Source organism: Calonectris borealis, chromosome 1, assembly GCF_964195595.1.
Source record: "Calonectris borealis chromosome 1, bCalBor7.hap1.2, whole genome shotgun sequence".
In the NCBI taxonomy this organism is placed as follows: Eukaryota; Metazoa; Chordata; class Aves; order Procellariiformes; family Procellariidae; genus Calonectris; species Calonectris borealis.
Window position 1 is genome coordinate 80,643,811 of NC_134312.1, and position 27,741 is coordinate 80,671,551.

The 27,741-nt window shown below is 41.9% G+C and overlaps 1 protein-coding gene across 10 annotated transcripts; it reads left to right on the plus strand.

Annotated features, from left to right (window-relative positions):
• The first annotated feature begins 4,442 nt into the window (after positions 1-4,442).
• Positions 4,443-27,741, plus strand: CREBL2 (cAMP responsive element binding protein like 2). Of its 10 annotated transcripts, none has more exons than XR_012675617.1 (5): positions 4,444-4,611; positions 14,948-15,145; positions 16,269-16,416; positions 19,809-19,964; positions 20,540-24,136. XR_012675617.1 is itself a non-coding variant. In XM_075162480.1 (5 exons), the coding sequence occupies exons 1-4, from the start codon at positions 4,597-4,599 to the stop codon at positions 16,683-16,685; spliced, it is 387 nt and encodes a 128-aa protein (XP_075018581.1). In that variant the 5' UTR covers positions 4,445-4,596; the 3' UTR covers positions 16,686-16,727; positions 17,153-18,313. The 10 variants fall into 10 exon arrangements, 6 of the variants coding, with proteins under 6 accessions (XP_075018559.1, XP_075018604.1, XP_075018581.1 ...); XR_012675633.1 differs by having other exon boundaries at positions 4,445-4,611; positions 19,714-19,964; XM_075162480.1 differs by lacking the exons at positions 19,809-19,964; positions 20,540-24,136 and adding exons at positions 16,660-16,727; positions 17,153-18,313 and having other exon boundaries at positions 4,445-4,611.

Below are 27,741 nucleotides of genomic sequence, written 5' to 3' on the forward strand. Positions count from 1 at the left end.
AATCCTGCTGTAAGTTCACCTCAAGTATTTCATGAATTTCACATGATCCACCCACTTTTTTCTGTACCTCTGCAATTACCATATCAGCAGCAATAATTCTCTGTTGTTCCAGTGCCAGATACAACATGGCTTTCACATTCCTGAACGTGGCATATTGTGCTGCTCTGTTTGTTTGTTGTTTCAGAACAAGATTAAATTTTATTCACTTGTGCACCGCATTGAACTTTAACCCACTCTTCGTCATCTTCTTAATCAGTGATTTGTTTGTCTTGCTCTTTGGTTCTCAGTTTTTTATATTTAGTTTAAATTCTGCATGAAATCCATGTTATTCAAATGCCTTTTTGAACCATTCCTAGTTTTCCACTCTATCTTACTTGGAACTATCAATCACACGCGTGAAGTATAGGAGCATCTGACTCTTTTTTCTCCCTTCTGCTAGCTAGTTAGAAAATAGAAGTAGCTCATTTCCAGCTGCAGCGTGAACATTTTCATGCAATAAAATTTACAAATAGCCTATCTGTTCAGCAATAAAAAAGCTTCATGAGTTTCAAGATTTTGCTTACATGGGAAAGTTAGTTTGGCTAGATAAAGCTGTAACTTTTCCATGTATGTGTATGCACAGGACAAGAGCTGATTATTCCAAATTAACTTATTTTGAGTCCATTTTACTTGAGAAGTGAATTTGCAATAGCTAAACAGGAAGAACTCTCCTTGTAGATGAGACTTCAAGCATTTGTAACTACGGAAGGTGCTCATCTTGTCACAAAGTAGAACATTTAGCAAATATGAGAGCAAACCCCTTATCAACATATAATTATACAGTGTATAGCAAGTAGTCACAGATCAGGCTCCCAATGTGCTGTGCTTTTTTCAAACACTGATTAGATTTTAAAAATCAACTTTCAAAGAGCTGTATTTTCAATAGAATTTTCTTTTAATCATACCAACAAGGTGATCAATCACTGTACTTGTAACCATGTGCTGTTCATGTGTTTACCAGGTCTTCAGAGCTTTAGCATATATAGCTTATTTCTCTAATGTAAAAAAAAAAAAATCTGGTATACTTTTATCACAGTTACATAAGTGCCAATAAGATATAGAATCTTATGTAAATAAACATATTTGTCACTCCCCAGTGACAAATAATTCAACTCATGGATATAAATGACAAATTGAGGGTGATCTCTGTGTCAGTATCAACAGAGTCTAAAAACTGAAAGACAAAGAGTTTCTTCATGTGTTTCCAGAAATGTTTCTTGGGTATCAGATTAAAGGGTATAGGACAATGCAATTTCTTTATTGGTTCTACAAAAAACCAAGGGATTGAAAGACGGGCTGGTTTTGCACAGTCTTTCCCAACATGGCAAATGAGTTAGCATCTCTATTAAAGCAATTGGCATCTTGGTACATTTGGAAAACAAAAAAGAAAATATCTTAACTGCATCCTTGTTTTCCCATCCATGAATGAACTGATCTCAAAGGCTCTGAATCTGCAAAGGCTCCACAAATGGGCAGTGGAGCAATTTCAGCAAAATGCTGAGTCTTGATACCAACAGGTTGCAAGATTTATTCTTATTTCAGGCAGGCTTTCAGAGGAACAGATTTCCATCTGGCCAAATTAAAACATTTACAGTTCTAGAAAGAGAGAATAAACACCTCTTTGGGATGTGTTGACATCACTGCAAATATGAGCACATGGTGCAAAATCACCCTGGGAGTTATATCTCTTTTTCAGTCACACAGACATAAGCAATGATTTTTAAACTATTGCCTGATCACCAAACCCAGTTTATTTATATACCTCAAAGTCTCTCTGGATCTCAGAAGCACAACCCTTCTTTTAATAAATATAATTCATTTGAGCAGGGAACTGCCAATAGTTATTGCATAGGACAATTTTTGACATTGGGTTTAATACAAGGTAGTGTTTCCTTGGTGTGCATCACTATGGTTTAGCAATAAAACCATCAGGATGTCTCAGAGAATCGCTTAGGAATGATCACTTACTAGGAAAAACAGTGACCTGCAGTTAGTGAGGATGAGTTGGTCTAGTACACAGATCATCTGCCTTTACTTTAACCAAGAAAGTTTTACTTAAAAATATTAATTCACTTGTGAGCCTTTGGGGGTCACAATGGTGACCTGTTAGACAACACAGAAAAAAGAAAAGCCCCGCTGGGTCTAACCATGGGTCCATTTAGTTCAGTATTCTGTCTCTGGGAGTGGCAGGAGGAGACGCTTTTTAGGGAGAATATGTGAACTTGGCCTTTTTCTGTGCTCTGCTCCTCTAATACATCCCCAGTATCCCAAACTGTTAGATTAGGGATGGTGGAGAATACACCCTTTAGTACCTCTTTATGAAACATAAATCTGTGTAATCCTTTTTTGAACCTGCTAAACTTTCTGCCTTAGTGTCCTGTAGCAGTAAACTCCAAGAGTTCACTATTTGCCCTGTAAAGTACTTTCTTCTAGCTGTTAAAATCAGTTTAAAACATCATAAGCTTGTGCGCTATATTTATGCATATATATAATATTCAATTCCATTCACAACTGTTCTTTCTGACAGACTCCCATTCAATTTGCATGTTTGTATTCATCCAGGAGGACAGCATAGCTGTAGTGGAAAAGCAGACTGAAATGCATATTTTGAGTTGTTCCATGCTAAAATATGGAAGCTCTTAAGTGTTTAGGCAGGGAACTTGTGCTTATTCTGGTCAAAAGCCGAGAGCTCTCCTTAAGCTCTCCTTTAGGTAATATAAAGCAGAATGGGTAGCGTGGGGTAATCTAGTGGAAGAAAAAGATGCAGCTGTAACTTTAATTTGCTGGTTAAAAGGATTCTGGCCTTTCTGAATCAGCATCAGGGCTCTGTCTAATCTCCTTCCTCCACTCATGTTGCAACAGAGGGTTGCCTAAGTGAGCTATGTTGGCTCTTTGCCACTCAATATTTCCCTTCACCAAGGAAACCCCCAACTGGCTTTTAAAGCCAGCTCTATGGCCCCAGGATAGTGCCAAAGGTGGTACGAGGCACCTCACCACCTTCTTCAAGAATTTGAAGGCAAAGATGGGGGAGGGGATCACAGGAGGCAACCTAGGCAAGCTCACAGCGAGCTACTCCTTCCACTTTATTAGCTGATCCCTCTTGCTTAACATACTGGTCACCCCTGCTTTTTTATTATTATTATTTCAGGGGCAGGGTTGCAAGAACTGATTCATCATTTTTGGACAAGCGAATAGGAAGCAGTGTGCAAACTGCCTTGTCTTCAACAACTGAAAAGCATATAAGCTTATAGAAAAAAAAGCTTCTAAAAGTGCTTTGTCTCTGCCATCCAGAAAGCATATCCCTCCAAGAGGAAGGTCTGTGATTCAGGGGGAAAATCCCATGACAAAGCCTTTAGCCCTAACAATTGCATGTAAGAGAGATTAAGTCATGGGAAACTCTTGTGAATAGAGTTGCATGAATAAAAAGAAACATGCAGCAACATGAAACATGCCTAGCTTCAGGTTTCACTGCGAACTTGAAACACGGACCATGTTCACAGAGTTGTTTGCTGGGGTACATGTGTCTTTTGAGCAAGCCGGGGCCTAATTTCAAGGGACCTGGTGGGGGTGGGGGGTCACAGCTAGGCTTTGGATCAAAAGCATTCAACAATAACCTTTTCTGGTATGTGTCCACATGAAAAGAAGAGGAAACCTGGTATTCTCAAAGGAGTACAGGAATTGCTTCTTTAGACTTTGGTGGCTCAGGATCTCGGGCCCAGCACACCACGCAGCGTCAAAGTGAGCAGGAAGACTCAGTTCTGTCTTCAGAACTCAAAGGGCAAAGCAAGGCAAACAGTAGCAGAAAACTTGATTTGTTTCTTTTTTTAATACTCAAGCCATTACACGTCTGCGCAGCTGGAACCTTAATGGCTCAGCAACAATCACCAGAAGCTGCTGCGGGGCAGGGCTGCAGCCAGGCACGCCGGCCAGCCGACATGTCCAACATGGAGGAGGAGGCGGCACTGGTGGCGGTCACATCACCAGCAGGAAAGACTGGGGTTCATATTAGGCCTCAGAGCTCGAGGCAGCCTGTGCGCAGGGTCAGAACGACAATGGCCCTCACGGACGCCTGGAGCTAGGAGAGGAGGGCCGGCCTGCCGAGGCCCCGCCGTTACGCCGGCTGGGGACCGACTCTGCTAGAGAGCGGGGCGGCGGCAGACCGGCGGCGAGGCGGGAAGGCCCCGGGAGCCTTCTGGGAAATGTAGTTCTCCCGCCCAGCGGGGCGGGGACCAAGTGCCGCGCCGCTCCCCGCCTCGCCCTGCCGGGGCCTGCTGGGAGTTGTAGTTCTTCCCGCCCCCATCTCGGCAGCGGCCAATGGCGGCGGGGCCGGGCAAGACTACTCTTCCCAGTGCGCATCGCTCCGCCGCCGCACCTCCGCCCGCCCAGCACGGGGCGGGGCGGGAGGCTGTAAACAAACAGGGCGGCAGGCGATGGCGGCGGCGGCGGGCCGCCCCGGGAGACTCTGAGTGCCGGTGTCCGCCGGGGCGGGGGTGGGCGGCTCCGGTGCGCTCCCCGTGCAGGGGCTGCGGCGGTGCGGGGCCGGGGCTGGCGGCACACATGGATGACAGCAAGGTAAGGGGCTGCGGGGCCCGCCCGGCGGCTGGGGCCAGTTTGGAGCCCGGGGCGGCCAGTGAGGCGGCGGGTCGGTGCAGGGAGCCGGGGTAGCCCTCCTGCGCCTCAGCCCCACGGGTTCAGGCTCCAAGCGGTGTGCAAGTGTGTGATGTAAACCCCCCCAAAGCCTCGTAACAGTTAATAGAGGGGGAACTGCGAGTGAGGTGAGTGCGCTGCTAAAGGCCTTTGAAGTAAACTTCTCTGAAGTCTTCTCCTGAAGGCCTCTGGTCGCTGCCGGTGGGAAGGAGGGGTTGTCCCCTTCGCTCTGCTCGTTTGCTGCCCGCAATGGAGCACAGCGCTTGGATGCTGCTTCTGGCTTTTCCTTAAAGCTCCAGACGTGGACCAGAGGCTGGATACAGACCGGTGGTCTGGTCTGGTGCGGTTGGTCATGTTCCTCAGCACCCTGAATTTCTCAGAAAAATAGCAACTGTGGACAAATGGTAAGGTAATAAGGCAGGAGCTTGGGTTGCAACCTTGCAATGAGTGCTGGTGCTTCGATTCTTCCTGTATCTTCTTCTAAGAACAGCACAGTGGCATCCCTGAAGGTAGAGGTCTTCCATTTAAGTAGAGCGAAACAACAGAAGATGCACGAGGAACGCCTCCTCCGCCTGCTTGCACGGGGGTGCCCCTAAAGCAGGACCTACGGGGCCTGTGCAAGGACTGAGAAAATAGCTGCTGTGTCCACTCAGTGCAGCGTTTCGCAACTGCAACTCCCAGTTGAGTTTGGGTATTTCAGCTCACTAGAGTGGTGGTTATGGTATTATCCCGGGTTTTGTGCCGGAGATAGCTTAAGTCCCCAGGCGTGAGCTAGGTGAAACCACACTTGAGGTAGGCTGTGAGGCAGCCATCTTCTGACTTGTAATAAATTCTGAGCTTGGCTTGAGCATTAAAACTGGTCATGTGGTAGTCACAGGCCTGTGGTACCTTGTCTGTGCTCAGGCCACCTGGTTTTCTTCCCACTTTAATTTTACTAAAACAAAATCGCACTGCCTGTGCTGATCTGCCTTAATTCGAAGGGGAAAAAATACTTGATATAATTTCTTAGGGAATAAATCTAAGAAACTTAGAAGTGATCAATAACTGGGCAGTACAAAGGATCCACAGAATGGATCGTAAGTATATGTAAGGTTCATGATGATTTGCCAAATTAACATGTATACTATTTGGTTTTATTGAGGCCTTGTCTGAAAGCTGCAAAGGAGGGTGGGGGGAATCTGCATCACTGCAATCAACAAAATGCTCACAACTGTGAGAACTGCATGAAAGTTTATGTAATCAGGGCAGTAGTCTAGAAGATCCAGAAGATTTAATTCTGGAGGCATATATAGCTCATAAGTATTAGCTGATTTTTATTTCTTTTAGTGTTAAGAACACTTAATTTCTCCTGTATCAAAATTACCTTGCTTGTAACAGATAACTTCCAGATTTTTTATTTTAAAAATAATTTTTGATGTATTGTTGTGTTTTGTGAAGCCCTGATAATCTGCTTTTTTTCTGAAACATTTTTGGACACATTTACAAAATAAACTAAATCTTTTCATCAAGTCAGTAAGACAGGTCTTTGCTCTTTTTTTCCTTAAAAAAATTGATGTTGAGCGAAGGGGAAAAAAAAAAAAGCAGAGTGGAATATTTACTCTTCCTATATTCAGTCTCAAGCAGAGTTTCCTAGTATGATGTTTTTAATACTTACCGCTGAGATACTTGCAAGGAAGTGGCATTGAAAAGGGTCCTGCCCGGACTACTGGGTGTGGCTGTACCTAAGGAAAACTTTGAAAATCTTTGTTACCTCAGCAGGTTTTTCACTAGGTAGTAACTTCGGGTGATACCAGATCCTCAGATCTTCTACTGAAAATAGCTGATACTCGTCAGTAAGTGCCTGCTGCTCTGAAGGCTTCGCTGTAGTTGTTTTGAAGAGCTGTGATTCCCTTCAGAACAAGTTCATGAGGCTGCAGGTTGCCCTAAGGGTTTGGTGGCTCCATTCAAGAGATCCCATTTCTCTTGGGAGGGCTCTTCCTGTTGCATGTTGCTGTGTCAGGATGAGGCAAGCGCTATTTATACTTCATTTTATAGCCAGTGCGGTCTTACAGCTTGAGCCAGTGTGTCCTTGAAATCTTCTAAAAGTTCCACTGAGATGTTTTTCTCCTTATTGAGAGGGTTGGCCTGTGTGATCAGAGTCTTATCGGTGAATTGAATGAGTGTGGCTGTGAAAGGAATTTCCCTGAAATACTCTGAAAAACTGAGATAACTAAATTACATTAGTGGTGAAGTGACTGTTCTGTAGTTGCACCTACCCAAGTTCAGTGTTTTTCTTCATCTACATGACATAAGGAACTTAGAGTTGGGCTTGCAGGCTGTAATGTTTTCCCTAATTCTTAGTGCACTGTAATTTAGCTGTACCTGGTTTAAGAGAGCAATCGAGAAATGGTGCATCTTAACATATTCCTCAAAATGGGAAGGAAACAGTAAGAAATAAAGGGAGAGGTAGAATATCTAAACGTCAGATCTAGAAAACTTTCATGTTCCAGTTTTAAAAGATGTTCTTAAATTACACACACAAAAAACCCCAACCAAACCCAAAATATGACCTTATTTTCTTTCCCCTATAAAGCTGCTCTGAAACTAGGGCTTGTTCAGATACTGGTCTCACTTCTTGCTGTGGTTTGAGCTGTTGGTTGTGTAAGGGAAAGAGTTTAGTGATGCAGCTGTTCCTTGGCAATTAATCTCTGTTAAAATAACACTTAGGTATCTCTGAAGTACATAGACACAGGAAAAAGGAGAAATCCTGTCACTGTGATTTCAGCCTTTATAGGTGAAATTACTTGGTTAGTTTACAAGACTACATATAACTTATTATATATTTATTATATATATTGGGAAGCAGGGGATGTGTATTAGGGTAAGAAGTATTTTTCACATTTGTGTTAGTTGATAAATAACTCTTGTCGGTAACCATTAAAATACAGTTCCACATAGCTAACTGCAATGTTTTGTATTAATTATAGAAGTTTTTATAGGGCACACTCTGGCAATACTTATATAAGTAATTAACTTCTCCGTTTATGGGTAGAAATAAGAAATAAAAAAAAAATCTTAACATTAGATCACTTTCTTGTTATTCCAGTGAAATTAAAAACAAGCAAACAAAAACCAAACCAACAACAACAACAAAGTTTGGGATTGCCCTTTTTTATTACAAATACTCTTGTCCTGTAAGGAAAAGATAGCTTTAGTTTTCAAAAAGTTTAGATGAAATGTATTTTTCTTCAAAAATACACTTAACTGAGCCAAAACGTGAATGAGTAGGTTGAGTTTTAACAAAAAGTGCCTTTTGGAGACAAATATTATATTTAAAATGGTATTTTTAAATTTAAAGTGGGATTTAAAAAAAAAAATATGTAGTGCATCATTCTTAATCTTAGTAGTGGAATGTGGTAATTGATTACTTTTTTGAATGGGAATGACAATTTAGTGAAATGTACCCAACAGCTTTTTAAAATGCCTTGCTTGTTCAAGGCAGATACTTGTATGTGTTGGATATACAAAGGAAGGTAAAAAAACAGGCTTAGGAAAACCTTTTGTTAGCCAGTTCTGAGGACAATAAAACAGTCCACTCTTCAGGTTTTTAAGAGAGTCGATCTCAATCTATTGCACTTATTTTAATTCCAGGTTAGTTTCTCAACTTTGAACAGACTGGTTCTTGGTTGTTGGCTTTCTTTTGCTTGTAAACCAATTGCTGCATCCTCTAAATGAAGAAGCAAACTCCTTCATACCTATAAAAGAGGCTGTTGCTGTTGAAAGCCGGGTCTCCAGCTCAGATTGTTTGCTTTCCATCAGGCTGGTGCCAGGGCCTTGGGCAAGGACATTGGTCTTGAGGTCTGACTATTTCTAAACTTCCACAAATTTGCAATGTGTGAAGTGAAAGAAAAGCCTTTGCATAGGTACGGTCAGAGTGTTTTCAGGTGTTAACTGAGTTTGAGAAAGCAAGCCCTCAGATAAACTGTTCGTATGGTGCATTTATATTTATGGATCGAGCATCTGTCGATGTCTTGCTCTGGTGTTCACACAGCCTTTCCTTTTTGGGGGAGCACTTGGTGACAAGGCAGGGGAAGGCCACAGCGAAATGCTGCTTACAAGGACTCGTGCCGCTTTCCCCACTGCCTATCTTTGAAAATCAAACACCCGGTCGTGTGTGATCCTGAGGGGAATTTTGCTCTACGTCATAATTACGGGGATGCAGACGTCCTTTGGAGGGAGTGTGGGAACAAGTCAGATGTGAAAACTTGTGCTTAAAATAGAGGGCTTGATGGGTCTTCATTCATGAGGTGTCCTCTAGCACATCTCCGGCTGTGACCCTCGCTGTTGTGGGCGACCGGGATCGCAGAGAGAGGGGCGATCTCCCAGGCGATCCTGGAATCGACTCTGAGGAATGCTTTGAACGCCGCAGCAGGGACTGAGAGCTAGTGCGGAGAGTGAAGCACAGGATCTGTTTTCATAATAACCTCAGTTGTTAAGGAGGTGGGTTACTGCGTTTTCATCCTTCGGGACTTTTTCAGAGTACACAGGTTTGCAAAATGCTGGAGACTTCTTCCATCCAGATTCATGTCTGAACGTAAAGTGTTCTCATTGCTGCTTGCTTGGAAATATAAAACCTAAATAGCTTTGGTTATAATTTGAGACGGGCAATTTCAAATTGTCAAACGTTCTAACAAGTTGTTGCTCAGCATCGCTCAGATGACACATCCACTTTCTCACGTTTGCAATGGGTAAGTAAAATGGATGAGCTTAAACCCCATAGAACAGTTTTATTTCATGTTTGCAGTGGGCTAGGAGGATATGTGTAGTATAGTGTTAGTTGACCATCCTTGTTGCCTGTTTCAAGCTCCAGTAGAGAGGGGTTTAAAGAAGTGCCTGGGTTCTGTTCTTATAAACTGAGAGAACGCATTATGGCGTGTGGGTGGACACGCTTCCACGCGTGAGGCTGTAAGTCCTTCCTGGGGGGAAGAGGAGAACCCTTACCTGTTGCACAGTAAGGTGGCATCTGGCTGATTGCTGCAGAGTCGAAGTAGCGATTCCTACCCTGAACCTTAATGATTACCCGTCTTGACTTGTGGACACCTGCGTAACACTTTCTGAAAACTTTATATTTATTCCTAGCTTACACTTTTTAAAAGATAGACATTTCAGCAAAGATAGTTTTCTTCACACTTCTGTGCTAAAGATTACCTTCTTAGTACATTAATCACTTTTTATGATGAGACTTTTAGGCTTAATTTCTATTGACATATCTGCTTAAGACTTAAAGTGTTTGCTCACTAAATAATATCTTACTTTTTGGATCATTATCTGCATTTTGCAGATGCATTTTGTCTGCCAGTGTAAGTTAACTAAATAATCTGTGTAAAGCATATAAAATGTCATGCAATGGAAGAATAACCAGCGTATTTTCTAGCTGAGTTATATACTGCTACTGTGAATTGTATGCTGTGACTTAGCAGATCAGATAACTTCATCTTTATAAGGAGACTTGTGACTAACTTAATTTGATTACTGATTTTGAGAAAACGTTTGCAAGCCTGAATAGATTCCTCCCCCCTACTGTAACGAATGCAGTGCTTAGGTTTTATTTCTTGCTAATCATTTTTATTGTTTTATATAAATTCAGTAGATGATCATCAGCTCCCTGCTAACTTAAATTCTGCACACCTACACCTTCAGCCACTAATGCAACCAAGAGTCTGCTTAAGATGATTCCTTGAGCTGGATCTCAAGTCCTGGTTGATGGAGCACTTAAGAGCTAGTTCTTTATCTGTGAATGAACTGAGAGCTGCTGGAAGATGCTGAACTGGTCAATGCAATCAGCATTGCTGATCAGTAGTGCTGAACAGTGCTTCAGATAGTGTTGTTTTAATCTGCCAAATTGTTCAAAACCTGCAGATGTCATGGTGAGGCCAGCTTTATCACAATCTTCTATCCGAGTGGCTCAGTTCCTCGGGGGGGTGTGGATGCTAGTGGTCGTATTGTGTTTGTATCTCCTTCCAGAGGAGGACCTCTCCATCACGCAATCTGGCAGTGCTTCTGTAGAGATCTGCTGAATCCCTCTAATAAAAAAATCCAGAAATCTGAGGGCTTTTTTCTGTATCAGGGCAAGTAATTGCAGCTATTTCCAATTCCAGGTCAAATAGTTTTGTACCTGAACACTGATGCCAGGCAAGAATGATGTTATGATCTAAGATCTGTATTAAAAAGGGAGGGAGTTATGTTCTTCTATTTTCTCAAATCTGAGTGAACTGAAATTGGAGCTTGATCAGATTTCTGACAAGTACACATCATTATTAATATATTTATGACAAATTTTATGATTAATATTGTTCTGGGTCTTGATTACATATGACTGCCTGAAAAAAACCAAATCCCTACTGCTGAATGTTAATAGATCCCATCCCTTTATAAACTCCGGAGGAATACAAAGGGAATAAAAAATGTTTGCTTGCTTGTTTTTTCTTGGTCTGCTGCCATGTTCAACATCAACTAGCACTTCTGCTTTGTCTTCTTTCTGTCACGTTAGCATAGCAACTGAGTAGGCAAACATAACTAGAAGCCAGGGAGATATGGTAATGTGGGATGGTGGCAAAGGATTTATCAGGCCTTTTTTCCCCAGCTCAGTTGCTTAAGGTTACAGCAGGAGCTTCTAAATATTGGTGAGGAAAAACTGTTAAGGATGCAGGATTTGATTAAATCACTTACCAAACTAGCTGTGCAAGGTGATGCCTAATTGTACGGTGAACTCCAGTTCAGGATCCACAAAGACAGTATGAGTCTTTTGGGATGGTGTCAAGGCAGATTATTAGGGTCTTGCTGCTTAAAGTCAGAGTTAAAAGTGACGGAAGCTTTTCATTATTTCCATAGTCCTAGTGGTGAGAGCATTGGCAAGCAATGACCCAAGAGGTACAAGCCTTTTTCCTGACATAAGAGAGTTTGTGTGCAGGGCTGCTGCAGTGGTAAAAGATCTTGGGGGAGAGAGAGCAATTAGTACACCTATCTGTAGAAACCTCTCTAGACTGACTAAAGGGAAAGCAGTTAATTGATAACAGTGGATCCAGGATGCTGTTGCAATGTGCAAAGCAGTCTACACCAGTGTCTAATTTCCTTGCAGCCTACAAAGTGCCTTTAACTGTTTTATGTCCACATCTCTAGATCTGCCCATAAAAACATTCCTTTCAATTCAGAGTTTGTACGAGCTCACTTGATATGTTATTGACGTAACAATCCACTCTCCCTTGCCCTTCCTATGTTTTCTGTGTTGATGTGACCCCTCCCTTGAAAAAGGCATCAGCTACATGTAAGCGTACACAAGATGCTTTAAAATAACAGGTCCTTAAAAAGAAATTATTTTATGAGATTGTGGCGTTGGATGGATTTAGCTGTTGTGAAGCTGTGCTGCTTGTGAGTGCTTTTCAATGCTGGTGCCTGCCCAAGACGCTGGCTGTGGAAAGGTTGGGTGCTATTTCCGAGTAGTTTTAACTTGCTGGTTGTGAGAAACAGCATGGTAGCAACTATCCACCTGCGTGATGTTCTGGTGAAAGGGCATGGCTGTGACATGGACAGGACTAAGACTCGAATTATTATTTTGTTGATAGAGCAGTATGTGGTGTGCTGGGACTCCCAACCTCGAGTGCTAGCCCACTCTTCTAGAGGGTCAGAGCTCAAAGAGTGGCAAAGGTGGTTTTTCTAAGAGAGCTGGAGTGTATGTCTCTACAAGACCTTATCTAGCTCTTGAATTCAAAGATTTACTTTAAACTACCTTCCATTTGCACAGAAAAACTTCAAGTGATAAAAGTCTTTGAGAACTGAAGTACTTTGGCTGTGGTGTATAATGTAATATCCAGAAATCCTTCAAGTGCAAGTAATAATAGATAGCAAATCGTGAGTGCCTACAGCCCCTCCTGGGAAGACTGTGTACTTCTAACTCCTGCTGAGCTAGCAGTATAAAAGGCACTATGCAGAAATATGAGTGTGGTTCCATGAGAGGACAGAGCTGTGCTTGTCATGCCCAAAAGGGGACAGTTGCTTTCCTTTCTTTGGAGCTTCTTTCCCCCTTGGCCATGGCTGGTTAGTTTTATACTGTTTTGGTGAATATAGTATCTGAGCTAGAAGATCTTAAGGAGAGCACCTTGGTGGAGTGAATGAATTATTCAAACTGTATTCAGCAATTCAAATGTAAAGGAGATTGATTTTTTTTTTCCTTTGCTTTTCTGAAAGTATTATGTTTGTTTCATTATCCCTAGATGTCCATTCAGTACTTTCTGTTCCTCTATTTGCTTATGGTAGGCAGCTACACCTGAATATATTAGGAGAGGCAATATAGAGAGGGTAGGATTATATTGGCATGTGATTGTTGACTCACTTTCCAAAGAAAGAATGGGCTCAATTGTATAATCCTTTTTTTTCTTCATTCTAGCACATCAGTTCACTATGTTATTGTTTTTATTGCAGCCTGCTAAGTTTGTAGAACAAGTGACTTCTTTGAATGTCAAAGCTGACTTGTTTTGTAGCATCACACAGTAAAAAGTGCCTTTTTTGTTATGAACTCTGGTATTTTGAACACTGCCTATTAGAAAAAGTACCATCTATACACAGTATGGTGAAACACTAAGCCAGCAGTGAAATTTTTGTATGTAGGTGTGTGTGTTAGGTGTGTTTCTCCACACCCCCTCCATTCAAACAGTGTGGTCAGAATGCAAATAAAGAGAAATCCTCACTTCAGAGGGGAGGTGGGGTGTGTGGCTGATGTAATGCTTACAGGGCGATACTACCCGATGGCCAGCGTACTGAGTTTCAGACCATATTTAAGACTTTCATGTGCCATGCTCTCACGTTAAGAGTAAAATATTTGGGTGGGGAAGCGTAGAGTAAACACTGAGGAAACTATTCCCTTCTTTTTTATTTGTAGCAAGAGAAGCTTTCTGACCTGTGAAAAAGGAGCCACAAAGAAGAGGGGAAAATGATTGCGAAACCTGCAGTCCGTAGGAGAAGAAACTAGGGGGTTACAGTTTTGCAAGGGAGATGTAAATTAGGTGCTGGGAGAGTTGAACATTGGGATAGGTTGCGTGAGAGACAATTTTCCAGGCTGTGTAGTATTGTTTTAAAGGTAAACACGGCCAGAGTGGTTAGGTACAACTGGAATAGAGGCAGCAGAGGTAGGACTCAGTGTAACTGAGCTCCCTGTTTAGTAAAAATTCCTTTGAAAGAAATTGGGACTGAGGAAACTCGCATGGCTAGTGAGTAATTGTGACAAGTTTCATCTTTCGAGTAGGCTGAAACTATGGTAATTTTATTGCAGCAAAACTAAGTTTTGGATTATATTGATATAAATAAATATTTTTTTCTTCCAAATGGAAGTGTTAAACTCCATAATACTTGTCAGCTCTAGAAACACTATATTAGGGCAGGAGTTGTTGGTAATAATAAAACATTTTTGCTACGAATTTGACTGATTGTCTCTGTCTCCTAGGTGTCCAGATATCCTCCTAGATATCTGGAATAGTGTGTCCCGTTCTGGGCTCCCCAGTACAAGAGAGAAATGGAGCTACTGGAGAGAGTCCAGCAAAGGGCCACTGAGATGAAGAAGGAGCAGCTCTCCTGTGAGGAAAGGCTGAGAGGGCTGGGACCATCCAGCCTGGAGAAGAGAAGGCTCAGGGGACCTCATCAGTGTGTACAAATCCCTGAAGGGGAGGGTGTAAAGAGGACAGAGCCAGGCTCTCTTCAGTGGTACCCAGTGCCAGGACCAGAGGCAATGGACACACACTGAAACACAGGAGGGTCCCTCTGAACATCAGGGAACATTTTTTTACTGTGAGGGTGACCGAGCACTGGTTGCCCAGAGAGGTTGTGGAGTCTCCCTCCCTGGAGACACTCAAAAGCTGTCTGGACACGGACCTGGGCAACTGGCTCTAGGTGGCCCTGTTTGAGCAGGGGGGGTTGGACCAGATGACCTCCAGACGTCCCTGCCAAGCTCAACTGTTCTGTGATGCTGTTCCTCCAAATCAGATCAGTAGCATTTACAATAGGAGTGTGTAAGCACTGACTTCAGTATGAAGTCATATCCCTCCCTTTTGTTTTTGATGTCACTGAAAACTTCATACATCAGCCCCCTAAACAAGCTACATCTTTCCTCTGTTGCTCAGAATCAGTGAAAGTATATGCGAAATTTTCTATTTCAGACACCTAGGAGGCACAATGACATGGCTCCGGCATTCCTTCTGCAGAACAGGATCTTTAATGTACCCTTCCTTTCCAGGTGGTCGGAGGCAAGGTAAAGAAACCAGGCAAGCGAGGTCGTAAACCAGCCAAAATAGACTTGAAGGCAAAGCTTGAAAGAAGTCGTCAGAGTGCAAGAGAGTGCAGAGCCAGGAAGAAGCTGAGGTACCAGTACCTGGAAGAGCTGGTTTCAAGCAGAGAGCGAGCCATCTGCGCTCTTAGAGAGGAGCTTGAAATGGTAAGAAACTATCATTTAACCTAACCCTTAGTATTATTCGGGACCTGCCCTTGTGGACATTTGTTCTTGAAATCACTGTGACCGAGAGTGGGATTTGGCTAGCCATAAGGTATCAAAACATCAGTAACAGATGCACTCAGCTGTTTGCCTACTTTGTGTGTTAAATATGAACCCCGTGTCGCAAGTCATCTGCTGGTTTTGAACTGGAAGCAAGCAAAGAAAGCGCTATTGCTTATGAGTCTGTTGTATTTGAAATGTTTGTTTTGGAAAACCTCTGACAGAGGTAGAAAGAGGTAGAGTGTGGAAAGAGATGTGTTAAAATATCAAGGGAGACATACATCCACAGTATGTCATTGCCTTGTCACTGCCTGTTGGGGGGGTTGATTCTTGCAGAATACTCTCTGTGTAGATGGTTCCACAGCTGTCCTGTGTTCCAGCATGTGTAAGATGGGTGTCTTGGCCAAATAAGCTGCATTAACCAATGAGAATGTTTCGTCTGGAAATACAGACTCAGCTCCTCAGTGACATTGAGATGCCATTGAAATTTCGCTGGAGCTGAGGATATTGCCTTGACCTTGCATTAGGTTTGTTTGAATAGGCAGGGCTGATCACCACAAGGGTTAGGATTGGGTGGAAAGTCAGCCAACCGACCACAGTTTTTTCGGTGTGCTTCAGGGTTTGCCAATGAGGAATTTAAGATGAGGGAACTAGCACATGTGCTGTAACCGTGCCTTGCACAATCAGAAAGGACCTCTTAATAGTCAATCAGACCCAGAGTCATGTGAAATATTTGTTTTTAATAGGCCATGAACTGGAACGGTATTCTGGCATGCCAGCAGCGAGAAAATGCACAAAGTGTTCCATGTTGTTTAATAATTAGAGTATTGTGTCTAGTACTGCCACTGAGTAGCAGTTTATCGGCTGAAACAGGATTTACTGAGGCCAGGTATGCAACCATGGACACGTGCTTAGCTCATTAGTGCTCTGCAGTTTTGTAAGAGGCTTCAGCCCAGTAAATTCAAACCTTAAATGAATATACCGGAAGGGAAAGATTACAGCTCTGTTTTGTCTGCTAATGTGATCCTGGCAGTTTGCTAATGCCTAATGTGTTTGCATATTTCAGTACAAGCAGTGGTGCATGGCGATGGACCAAGGGAAAATCCCCTCTGAAATAAAAGCCCTGCTAACTGGAGAGGAGCAGGGCAAAGCACAGCAGAACTCAGTCAAACTTGCCAAGGCTGGGAAGACAGAAGCAAACAGCGGCAATCCCTGTGAGTATCCAGCCTATGGTTAATTCCGATTTTGTTACATCTTTTGTGGCGTAGGAGGATGGCTGTGGTGTAGGAAGAAACATAAGGATGTGCTTTTGGGCACAAATAGTTGATTGAAGCAAAGAGCTTAGTGGGTGGTACAAAGACTCTGTGTAATGTTTACATGGACAACACAGAAATTACACTAGCTAGGAAGCCGGGCAGTTATTTTAAAAGACGACTCAATCTTTGTGTTTCACCAAGGCCTGCGGAGACCTGTGAAGACCTGAGACCTTAATCTTTTACAGGATTTTCTGTTTTCCTAATGCAAGGTAAATGGAGCACATAAAACATAATTGAATTTTAAAAACTCCATCAAGAAAACGTTATTCTAGCTGCAAGCACTCAAAAGTGAGAAATGCTGGACTTGGGATTTCCTATGGAGTCTTCTTTCTGCCTCATTTGTGCTTGTCCAGGGAATGAAATAAAGTTCTTCTGGGGACTGAAAGATGAAAAGATCATGTGATATAAAGTCATATTCCTGATACATACATGCAAAGGAACAGAGTTAAGGTGTAGTACGGGCAATTCTATATCTCACATCTTCTAATTTTGAAATACTTCATGCTGCAGGTTAAGTTACACTTTACTGTAAATTTTTGAAAAATATGAATTCCTAGCTTTATGTTTTTAAGAAACAATGTGAAAACCACATTTGTAACTGTAACAATCTTCCCCCATGGTGCATCATTCACAGGAGGCCAATGCAGAACCTTCCGCACTGCAGCAGAAATAGCTTGATAGCTAGCAGAAGAATGCTGTTGTCAGAGAAGTGGATGCATCCCCGGGTGCAGGGGGAAGGATCCCAGTCTGCTGTCTTCTCTTTACTCCTCCCCACATGAAACTCTTTGATTGTGGTGTTCCTGAGCCTGCATGGAGTGGGGTTTTGGGGGTAATAGGTGTTTGTATAAGCGGAGCCTTGTTCTTCCTTTCTCTATACCACCCTCCCCAAACACAGCTGGCAGCTTTTGGGCATTCCTCGAAACAGATGGGGGCTGCTTTTGTGTCAGAGCCCAGAATTAGACTGGCTTTGTGGTCAGTAGTTACGTGGTTGGTAACCGTTGTGGGAGTCTGAAGGTTCTGTCAAAAAAAAGAGGAGGATCTCGTAACAGCTTTGCTAAAGCCAAATGGAGTACTGTAGGTCGAGGAGAAGGAGCTGGATCAAAAGCTTTCAGTAAGAAGGTTTTTAGTAATGTAAAAAGTAAATGTAAAGTGTTGCTTTTGGCATCCTTTTATAATGCAGCATGTCTTTTATGTTATTGGGACTCTTAAAGAGAGGTACTAGATATATTCCCTGCTTCTGCCCATACTTCTTTCGCAGGATGTATTTCCCACCCGCCATGCTCCCGGTAATATAGTCATGTCCCTCCACCTTGCTTCCAGCAGTGGAACAACTGCCATCTCCTCCCACACATCGTGCCCTGCTGTCATTCTGTATCTACCTATGCTTTGGGCCCTAGTATCTTTCTAGCTTGCAACTTAATAGGAATTCTGCTGTGCTATCCCGGTTTCCCAGCCAAAGACAATGCCAAGAACTGGTAGCAAGGAAAACAAGTTGCATCAGTTTGGTTTTATGATAAGAGAGGCGATGGCAAAAGTCTTGTGGGCTGATCTACTCATCCAAGATATTGACAGATAACCTGCCCCTTTCCCTCTCTTTCTCCTCTATATGGTTTTTGCGTGTATATGATGCAACGTGGAGAGTGGAGCTCTGGGGATTTTCAGTGGGGGTTTTGCTTGCTTATTTGCTGTTTTGTTTGTGACAATGTCTTTCTCTGTATTTTATGAAATGCATGGAACATTTTTTAATCTTATGTTTTGTTCTTTGTTTCATAGAATAAATATTATAACGAATGACTTTGCTAGACTGAATGTTGCCTTCTTTTTATTGAACTAACTGGGTCTTTTTAGCATTGTCTCAATTCAGGATTAGTCAGAAGCACTGAAAATTACAATAAAGTGCCATATTTCAGTGTACAGCACAGTTTTCAGAACTTCATTCTGAACACTCATATTCATCCTTAAGGCATGGTTTGAAATTTATTCTCTAGATCCTCCACACATGTACTTAGTTAGCAATTGCTAGAAATGTTGCGTAGACCTGGGAAAACTATTATGAAAGGTTAAGTAACCCTGAAGCAGAGATGGGGAGAATATGAGGGTTCCCCCCCACCCTGTATTTTAAGCTCTGAACTGCAGTTTGTCCTGAAAGATAGCAACAAAGCCAACCTGTAAGTTTTGGGATTTTTGTCCGTGTTGAATGCTTGCCTGTCCTTTTTCTGGGTTCTCTGGAGGAAAAAAAAACTAGGCCAGACATCCAGAACTATACTTTGTGAACCTTGCAGTTGGGTTTTGTAACACGATCATGCCAGAAGTGTAATATATTATTTTTGGTTAGAATTAGACTTACACAGTCTAGTTTCAAATGTAAACTCTCTATTGTAGTTGAACATGTATTTCAAAGGTTATATGTATACTTAAGTGTCTTTGACTCAGGGATGTAGAAAACATGCAGAGGAGTTACGGTATGCGTGACCAGAACAGCTCACTCTGCACTAGGTTATGTGACAAATGCAGTTCTGATTTCACCAGAAATACCCCACTTGCTCTCTTCCCTCCACTCTTTCTTTGTTTTACTTTCTGTGATACCAAACAAGAAAGTTTGGTATCACAAAGGAGTTAAGGTTGGTTTTGGGTTGGTTTTTTTTTATGGAGGAAATGGGGAGTTGGAATTTCTCACTGTGATGAGCAACAGTTTTCATCTGTTCCTCATCACAGTGGCTCCTGCTTCCTGGCTTAGCCAGCAGTTGGCATTACAGGATTGTGTTTGGCAAGCCCGGGCCCAGCTCTGTGGCACAAATAGTGGCATCCATGTTCTAACAGGTTTTTTGTGCTTCATGCAGGTGGGACAGGAGACATGTTACAGCCTACATCATCTTAAACTGTTTCCTTGTTTGTCCTGCAAGCCAAAATATGCGTGACACAGAGTTAGAGGCTCTAACTGCAATCTTCCAACCTGCTCTAGATGCTGTAGTTCATTATGAAATGTAGGATTCCCAGCAACACTCATTAATTAGATAAAGTTCTGTGGCTTCCATCATGTGGCAGATCATAAAAATGTTCTAGCTTTAGATGGATCTTTGGGAGTCCTGTATTTTGGAGTCTGAAGTTGAGCAGTTCCCCTTGAAAACTAACAGAAATGTTTATGGTTCGTGCTTATTTGGTACTCCAATGCTTACAGTCTTTGTTCCCATTGAGGTGGCTCCTGGAAGTGATACAACTAGGTCCTCTGGCTACGAGTGTCATACAGTACCCTAAATAATGGAGGATGTCTTATCCTCTCTTTGTGTAAGATGGGTACAGCCTTCCACCCGTTTCTCCTGCAGTGGGTGTGTGCAGCTGGTTCTCTCTCACAAACATTGAAGAAAGGAAATAAGCCTGGAAATGCTTCATTTTCCCACTTGCCGTGGAAATCTAATGGTCAGCTAGAACCATTTGCCCAGCTAAAGGTGGGTATCTCTTGGAAACTATCCACAGTCTTCCAAAAATGCTGTCTGTAGTATTTGGTGTTTATAACAATGCTAGGACTCTTTTACGGTAAGGTGTAGTGAGATTGAACTCCATCGATGCTGATGGAGTAAGCACTGTACAGTTGCACTAATCTTTTTGGAGAATTTAACCCAAGGTTTTACCAGATAGTGAAAACTTGATAAGAGAAAGATGCAATAAGTCTCGTCTTTTTAATCCCGAATACATGCTTGGGGCATAGAATCCTGGAAAATGAAGTGGATACATTTAATAGACTTGTCACTTAACTGAGAACATTTTGTAATTATATGTGTTAAAAAAATAAAAATCATGGTCTGCTTTCACAATCTGATAATAATAAGTGTTTGCCAAAGAACCTACATTCTATTAAGTGTTTTTCAAAAGACTATTATATCAGAGGTGTTTGGTTGTGGTTTTTTTTAATGTATTAGATACATTCCAAAAAGCTTTTCTGTTTCTTGACAGCTGAAACCATGACTAGCTTTGGGACAGTACCTGTGACTTGTTTTTCCTTTTTTTCCCTTTTATATTTTAGGGTGAAGATTAATCTACATCAATAATGAATCTAGTTCTTCCTGGAATCTCATGAAGAGATGGAGAAGATTTGGCATCATAGTTCCAGTTGCTGCGTTCCAAGAAATCATAATCTCTATAATTAGCTATAAAATTACTCTTAATATAAGGATCAAATGTCTGAGGCTAGTCTAAAAATATAGAGAAATCAGAGGAAAAGCTGCAATGAGAACCCTAGTTCTTCTCATTGTGCTTAAGAGTTACAGCATGAGTGACAGAGCATCGGCTGATATAGAAATCCCTGTTGTAGGTAAGGAAGGCAAAACACCAGCTTGTGAGTTTCCTGCTGTTGGTGCCACTGAGCATTAATTTCTCTGTAAGTTATGTCAATAACTGAATTTCCTGTATGACCCTGTTGTGGATTTGTATTAGAAAACAGAAGCTTCTAATCCGCAGTAAAATCTGAAGTATCCCATACTGAATAACGAAGCAGTGGACTAAAATTCAACTGATGCTGTATTTATGAAATGTATAGATTTGTACATGTAGATGTATAAGTAGAATTTGTAGTGTCAGTTATAGCCATTGCCTTAAGCAATTTTTGCAAAGACTGTTGCTTGATATTATTTACACCATTATTTGTATTTTCTTTATCTTACCCTCTTTCAATTGTAGCTAGAAAATGCTGTCATTGTTCAGCTAATGATTTTCAGCAACGCTTCATTTAAAAAAAAAAAAAAAAAATTAAAAAACCCAAACAACTGACTTTTGGTTTCTTTTTTTCCTCTAGAAAAAGCACTTGGGAGGTAGAAGTTTTGCTTCCATAACTAGTGCAAGATTAGCCCTGCTTTTTTGTGTGTCTGCTTGTATCTCTCAACTGGCTTAAATCGATACTACTAACATTAACTGCTGCTTCAAGCAATTCTTGTGTATGGTCTCTATATATTAAGGTGGGTAATGGTGACTTTCTTAACTATGCTGCAGCTGATAGGTATTCTGATGATGAAAGAAATTTGTGAGTAAAAGACTATAAGTGGATTATAAAACTGTGTTTTCATGAGACAGGGTGTTCGATGTGAGTAGAAATAGCATGCTATGAAAGGTGACTTTTTCCATACCTCCTTTCTCATGGCAACTTTCAAAATACATTTTGATCGAGTTATACAGCGCTGGCGACAGCAACGCTGCATATTCCTGTGGTAGAGCATACCAACAGTGTCCTCCAACTTCACCATCTCCTTATGTGGCATGCTCCGAATGCCTGCTGATGTAAGAACAATTCTTTCCTACACCCTATCGAACATAGACCCTGCTGTGTTGCTAGGTCAGTGTTTTCTGTTTTGCATTTCTGGGCTTTTTCTTTCCTCTCCCCTAAGCAGTACTTTGAAATCTCCTGCTTTTTGGTATGCATTCCTTTTTCCCTACAGAAGAAGAGTCTTCTGTGAATCTCCTTTTCTTCCCTAAGTGGTCTGGCAGCTATTTTCAAAAGCTGTCGAGGGTTCCTTTTCCAGAGGACTACATAAAAACATGAGTTACTCTGCTGTTTCTCTCTGCGTCTGCACATAGGCTGTACCACACCCACCAACTCACACTGAATACCCCTTCTGCATTTTAAACTCTCAGTAACATCAGAGTAAATACCCCTCCTGCATTGCAAGCTCTTAATAATATCATCACTCTTTGTAGCTCAGGACCCAATTCTTGTTTCTCCACATAGTCTAGCGGAAGCAGTGCTCACCCCAGAGCGTTTTTTTGCTTGTTCAGACGTTCTTCTGTTTAGCTGTATGATCAGGAGGAAGGCAGCACTGTTAGCGGCAGCCGACAACAATGACAACGTTGTTCAGTTGTAGATGTTGGGCATGGGTTGAACCAGTTCTGCTACTCACAAGGATGTGAGATTCAGATAATTGTTCCGTGTCTTTAAAATTCCAGGTTGCCCAGCATTTTCACCAGTGACAGTGTTTTCAAACAAAATGGTAAGTTCAGCTTGGGTTTATGTACCTGAAACACTATGGAGCTGGGGGGAATTAATTTGCGAGAGAGAAAATTTTGACCCAAGAGCCTTTATTTCACGAACATCAGGCAGAAGAGGTTTCATCAAAGTAAATAGAATAACAGCATTAGTTTTCCATTTAAACTTTGAATCCTGTCTGGGATCTCAGATAGAGAAAGGGGAAGGCTGTATCGCCTAGATTTCCGATCAGGTAATTACTCTTGTGACAAGTATTTGCGTAAACCTTCACAAGGTGATAGCTCACTTATACTGCAGGGACCTATTGATGAGAACGGAGCGCGTTACCAGTCTCACTTCAGCGAGCTGCATTTCTCATGACTTTATTCTTAGGGTTTCTTGTCTTCTGAAATAAAATAGCAATTAGCTTTTTAATTACTACTATACCAATGGAACCAAAGTGGATTGCTGCGGGTGTTTGAGAAACAGCCAATTAACTACTTCAGCTTTCTGGATTTACGTAATCTCGTGTCTTTTTGCAGTAGTCGCTTAATGTTGTCATCGTTTCAATCCAATGCCGCTAAAGGAGTGGCATTGTTAATGGAGCTGATATTGTCTATACATGCTGGCAGATAAAAAAGGCTGACTGACAGCTGGAGAACGATGATAAAGGTTGCCTGTTTTAATCCCTCTGCCGTGAACTTCCCTCTCGTGGAATGAGCACAGTTGCAGTTCTGTGGATGCATTAACAAAAAAAAACGTAGGCAGAATGATGAATGGCCTCTTGTGATTGCTTGCATTCACCCTGCATTTATTTCTGAATCACGCTCTTTGCATGAAATAAGTCATATAAACAAAACAGACGTGCCTGTTATTAACGCAGCTTTGCCTTGGTCTTCAGAAATACTATCACCAGCTGTAACCTTAAATATCACCTGCTAACATGGATTAAAATTATTTTCTTTGTTACTGTAAAACCTCGTTTACCCTGTCTTCATTAGTATATAACTGTTTTCAGACATCAGTGGAATTTTATGAAGCAGCATTTTCAAGTTAATTGGAAAGGATGGAGAGAAGTGCAGGGATTGTCAAGGATGCTTCTAAGCAGAATTTCTTCCATCTATGCCATTTTTCTATCATACTTGATTTGAAGCTCTACCTTCCAAGGAGCATTGGGAGCTTTTGAGGCCACAACTTTACTACAGCAAGGAGCAGGGAAAACTCAGCTAGTAGTGTTTCTCCTGCAGTGATCAGGCTACAAGTAAGAATCAAGCTCTCCTCCTACCAGTACACCAGCTTTTCTTTTCCATTCAAAGTTTTCTTGTAGAGAATTGTCACTTTAGCTCCCTCCTTTAAAGATTAAAATAGTTACCTGTGTCAGAGAGTATTTCTGATATTGCCAGGGCCGCTGAAGGACTGTTTTCACAAACTCATTTTCCTTTGACTTTGATTGGACTGGGCGTATTTTGTTTCTTATCTGAAAGGCAGAAACTTCTTAAACTGCTCCAACCTGATCACTGATCACTTGTAACTAACTGTACACTTACATGATGCAGAAGCTCATAGCTAGCATCACTAGCATCCTTCTGTTTTCCTTCAACGTTTGGATGAAGAATGAATATATAGCATACTTGGTTTTTTGCTTTCATCTTAGCTTTAAAAATGTTAATATATTGTGTTATGCTTGTGCTGTTTTCATACACTGAAATTACACTGAAATTACAGAAATGTTTGCATGGTAAAATCTCATGGGAAGGGATTTTGACTGTGTCGCTATAAAGCAAGTTGTTCCATTGGTAGAGTCACTACAGTCTGATTTCCTTTGAGTTTGTGATCTTTGCCTTACTTTTCCTTTTCTTTCGCTCGGTAACGGCAGCTGCCCCCCTTTTGACTCCCTGAGCCCTGCTGATGGGTAGGAGAGAGCCAGGCTGTGGCTGACCTTCAAGGACGCTTGCAAATTGACTGGTGAGCAAGGATGCTCGCTGGCTGGCTGGTGCGCTGCTCTCAGAGTACAAAAAAGGTGATGGAGGTCTCTTTTGCTTTCCCCTGCAGGTGGATAGGTTAGTCCGATCAGCCCTAGATTTGTTAGTTCTCCAAACTGCATTAGCTTTCTGACTGCCCTTTCAAATTGAGTTGGAGCTGGCAAAGGGACTCATAAGTTGCTGGTGCAGACTGACTGCAAACACAATTGCGTAAGCCCTGGTTCCCCAGCAAACCAGGCTGGTGATAAATAACTCCCAAAATGAGCTTTTCTGTGCCCAAAAGTCTGAGAAAGTCTTGGTTCCAGTTCTACCTTTTGGATCCATTTTGACCAGAGTCCATCTAAGAGAGAAGACTTCTGTGTAACCGGAGTGGTTGAAGAGTCTGGAGATTGTTCTGTAAAGCTGAAATCAACAGCTCACTCATAGTGGGATTTCAAAATTTACAGCTGTGTTATGTTTGTGGATGAAAAACCTTTTCCTTCAAGGAGTTTTATACATGTATGGCATGTGATAAATTTCTCAACAAATGAAAAATAGATTATTTTCTCAACTAGCCCTTCTGAGATAATCTGTAAACAGAAGAAGTGGTTTCTGAATGTAGTATTAATTAAAACTGAATATTTGAATGGTAGAAGTCTAGCTAGGTGAGCCTGAAACCCTAATACTCAATTTTGATGTCTTTGGCTTGGAAATAGGAGCATTGCCACTTATTCCTTACACAGCCTCTGCCCCTATAATGTTGGGAAAACTTTCTCATGTGCTATCAGTTTTAAAGGCCAGCTTTTTACCAGCTGAAGATTGTATATAAATTAAATGAGGATATAAATTAAATGATGACTGCAGCCTTTTTACATAAGCTCTCCTGCTGCAAGCGTCCAGCAGAAGGTTTGGCAGTGTGGAGGTGTTTACAGGTGCCTCCTATGAAATATTTGTGAATAGAATGTCCTAATCTAAGTTATGCTCCATGTTTCTTTTAAGCCAAAGGGTTTTTATGTTAAGTTAAAATGATTTTGTGTGTATTTGCTTTCCTCGTTTGTATCTTCATATAAAGCATGCTGTTGTCTTGCCCCTGGTTACATTTAAAAGCCTTAAAGAAATAAAGAGTGGTTTTAGGGAAATTTAGAAGAAAGTCATCCTGAGAACTAAGGTGAGAATGCTACTGGTCTTGCAATCACGAGGAAATCACAGGTCAAAATACAGGATGTAAAGAATGAGTTACAGTGAGTGCTCTGTAAAGGGTGAGGAGCGCTCTTTTTTCTAGATCAGTGTGGCAGGCAGATAGTTGGGCTCTGCGGGGAGTTTTTCTCTGTATAGATCATTGTATCTCCCTTCACCGAGCAGGAGCTAAGCTGGGAAGACTCAAGAGAGGTACCACCTCCCAGGAAGCTTTCTGCGTGCTAATGATGAGGTTGCACTGAATTTCCTTCTGCATGTGTGCAGTGCAAGCTGGAACCGTGCAAGGTTGGCGGTATCGTACATCCCGTGCACGCTCTGCTCATACTACAGAAGTCACTGCAATAAGTACATCCCTTACGCTCTTGCAACTGCGCTAAATCTGGGGAGAGCTTTGGTAGACCACTGAAAGGGTCATTTTCGATCAAAAACGTTCCTCCTGTGTCCTTTCACAAGCCAGTCTTCCACAATGACATCAAATACCTGATGTTTAATACTCAAATGTATTTTAGAAGTGTTTACTAGTATGAATAGGTTTTTTTAATGGAGGGAAAAAGAGAATTATTTCCTTGAAGACAAAACTCCAAATGCTTTGTTACCTTGATAGGAATTTCTCATGACAGTTGACATGATCAACAAGCGGAAAACGGTCTTTAAAGACACAACTAGGTAACTTGGCCACCAAAAACAGCGTTTGGCTGTCAGAAGCTGGCTAGTAATAGTGTTAGGTTTTGTGGGTGGCAGCCCCTGCGCGGCGGCGATGAACAGCTGTGTGGAGCGGTGGTGGGAAGGCAGTGTGTCTGTCATCACACCTGGGACCGGAGCTCTCTGGTGGGACATACAGAGGTGCTGTTGTAGGTTCAAGAGCAATTTGTGGACAGCCACCCTTTGCCATATCACCCTCCATTGAGTTATTTTGGAATAGCTCTTTATATGTCTGTCTGACTGTTTTCTGGCCTGTACTGAAGTGGTAGCTGCCTTCTGCTGGTGTCCTAAGATTATGCATGGTTTAGCTCGAAAACTCAGTGCTTTCTGCCATGGACTGGCGCTGGCAGCGCAGCTCCTGGTATGAGGGCCAAGGGCCATATCCCCAACATCCCTCTTCTTAAGGAAAAGAGTTTACAACCTCAAGCCTTCATTCTGAGAAAGATGCCCTGGATTAATAAGAAAGACCAATTCAATAATGTGGCAAGAGCTTTTTCAGAGTCTGCAGAAAGCCTGACAGCAGATCAGCTCCCGGCAGTGCTGTGAGTTAATGAGAAACTCAGGGCTACTCCTGCTGCATTTAAGGTAACTGGTAAATAATCTGAAATCTTGCTAACTCTGGATATCACTTAACCATTTTCCTTCCTGTATTTGGATCAATACGGAGAGGGACTCGGCAGTGGAGACGGTAAATCTCCAGGGCTGAAGAGAAGTGCTGTAGTGCCTTTGGAAATAAGATGGGTAATTACACCCATCTGTACGTGGCCTCTGCTGTCTAATTCCACAGCGCCTCAAAAAAAATGGAAGTCCTTGATCAGTCCCTCCTCCCCAAACCACGGAAACAAAAGCATCTCTTGCTCTTACTTGTACATGCAGTGAGAAAGCTAGTGTCTGGCCAGGCATGAGATGAGGACAAATTAAATTATTTGGTGATGTCATATTTTATTTTTTTCCTAGTCCCCTGCAAATGTAGGATCAAATCAAGAGCTGGTCTAAAATGGTCGAGATGCTAAACACAAGGAATTACTGCTGTCTACACCACTTCTGAATTTTATCCAGAGACCAGTTTCATAAGAAAACTGAAGGAAGACTTTGTGTGTGTTAGCAGTAGTGTAGAATAAATCCGTGTTTTCACTCAGACTGCTCACCAGAAGGTGACATTTATATAACAATCTTCCAGTAGGTGTGTTATGTTTTACTGGAAGCCAGTTCAAATAAAGCTTATGTAATTTATAATGGCCTATTCCACAACACTTGCTAGGTTGAAAAGAGCCAACTAATAAAGACATATTAACTTACAGAATCACTTAGGGGGCTAATAACCCTTCCTTTGAGCATATGGGTCTGGCTTTAATAAACTTTAAATCTGCTTTTTGTTCTTTTAAACAGGAAGGATCTGATATTGAGAAAGGC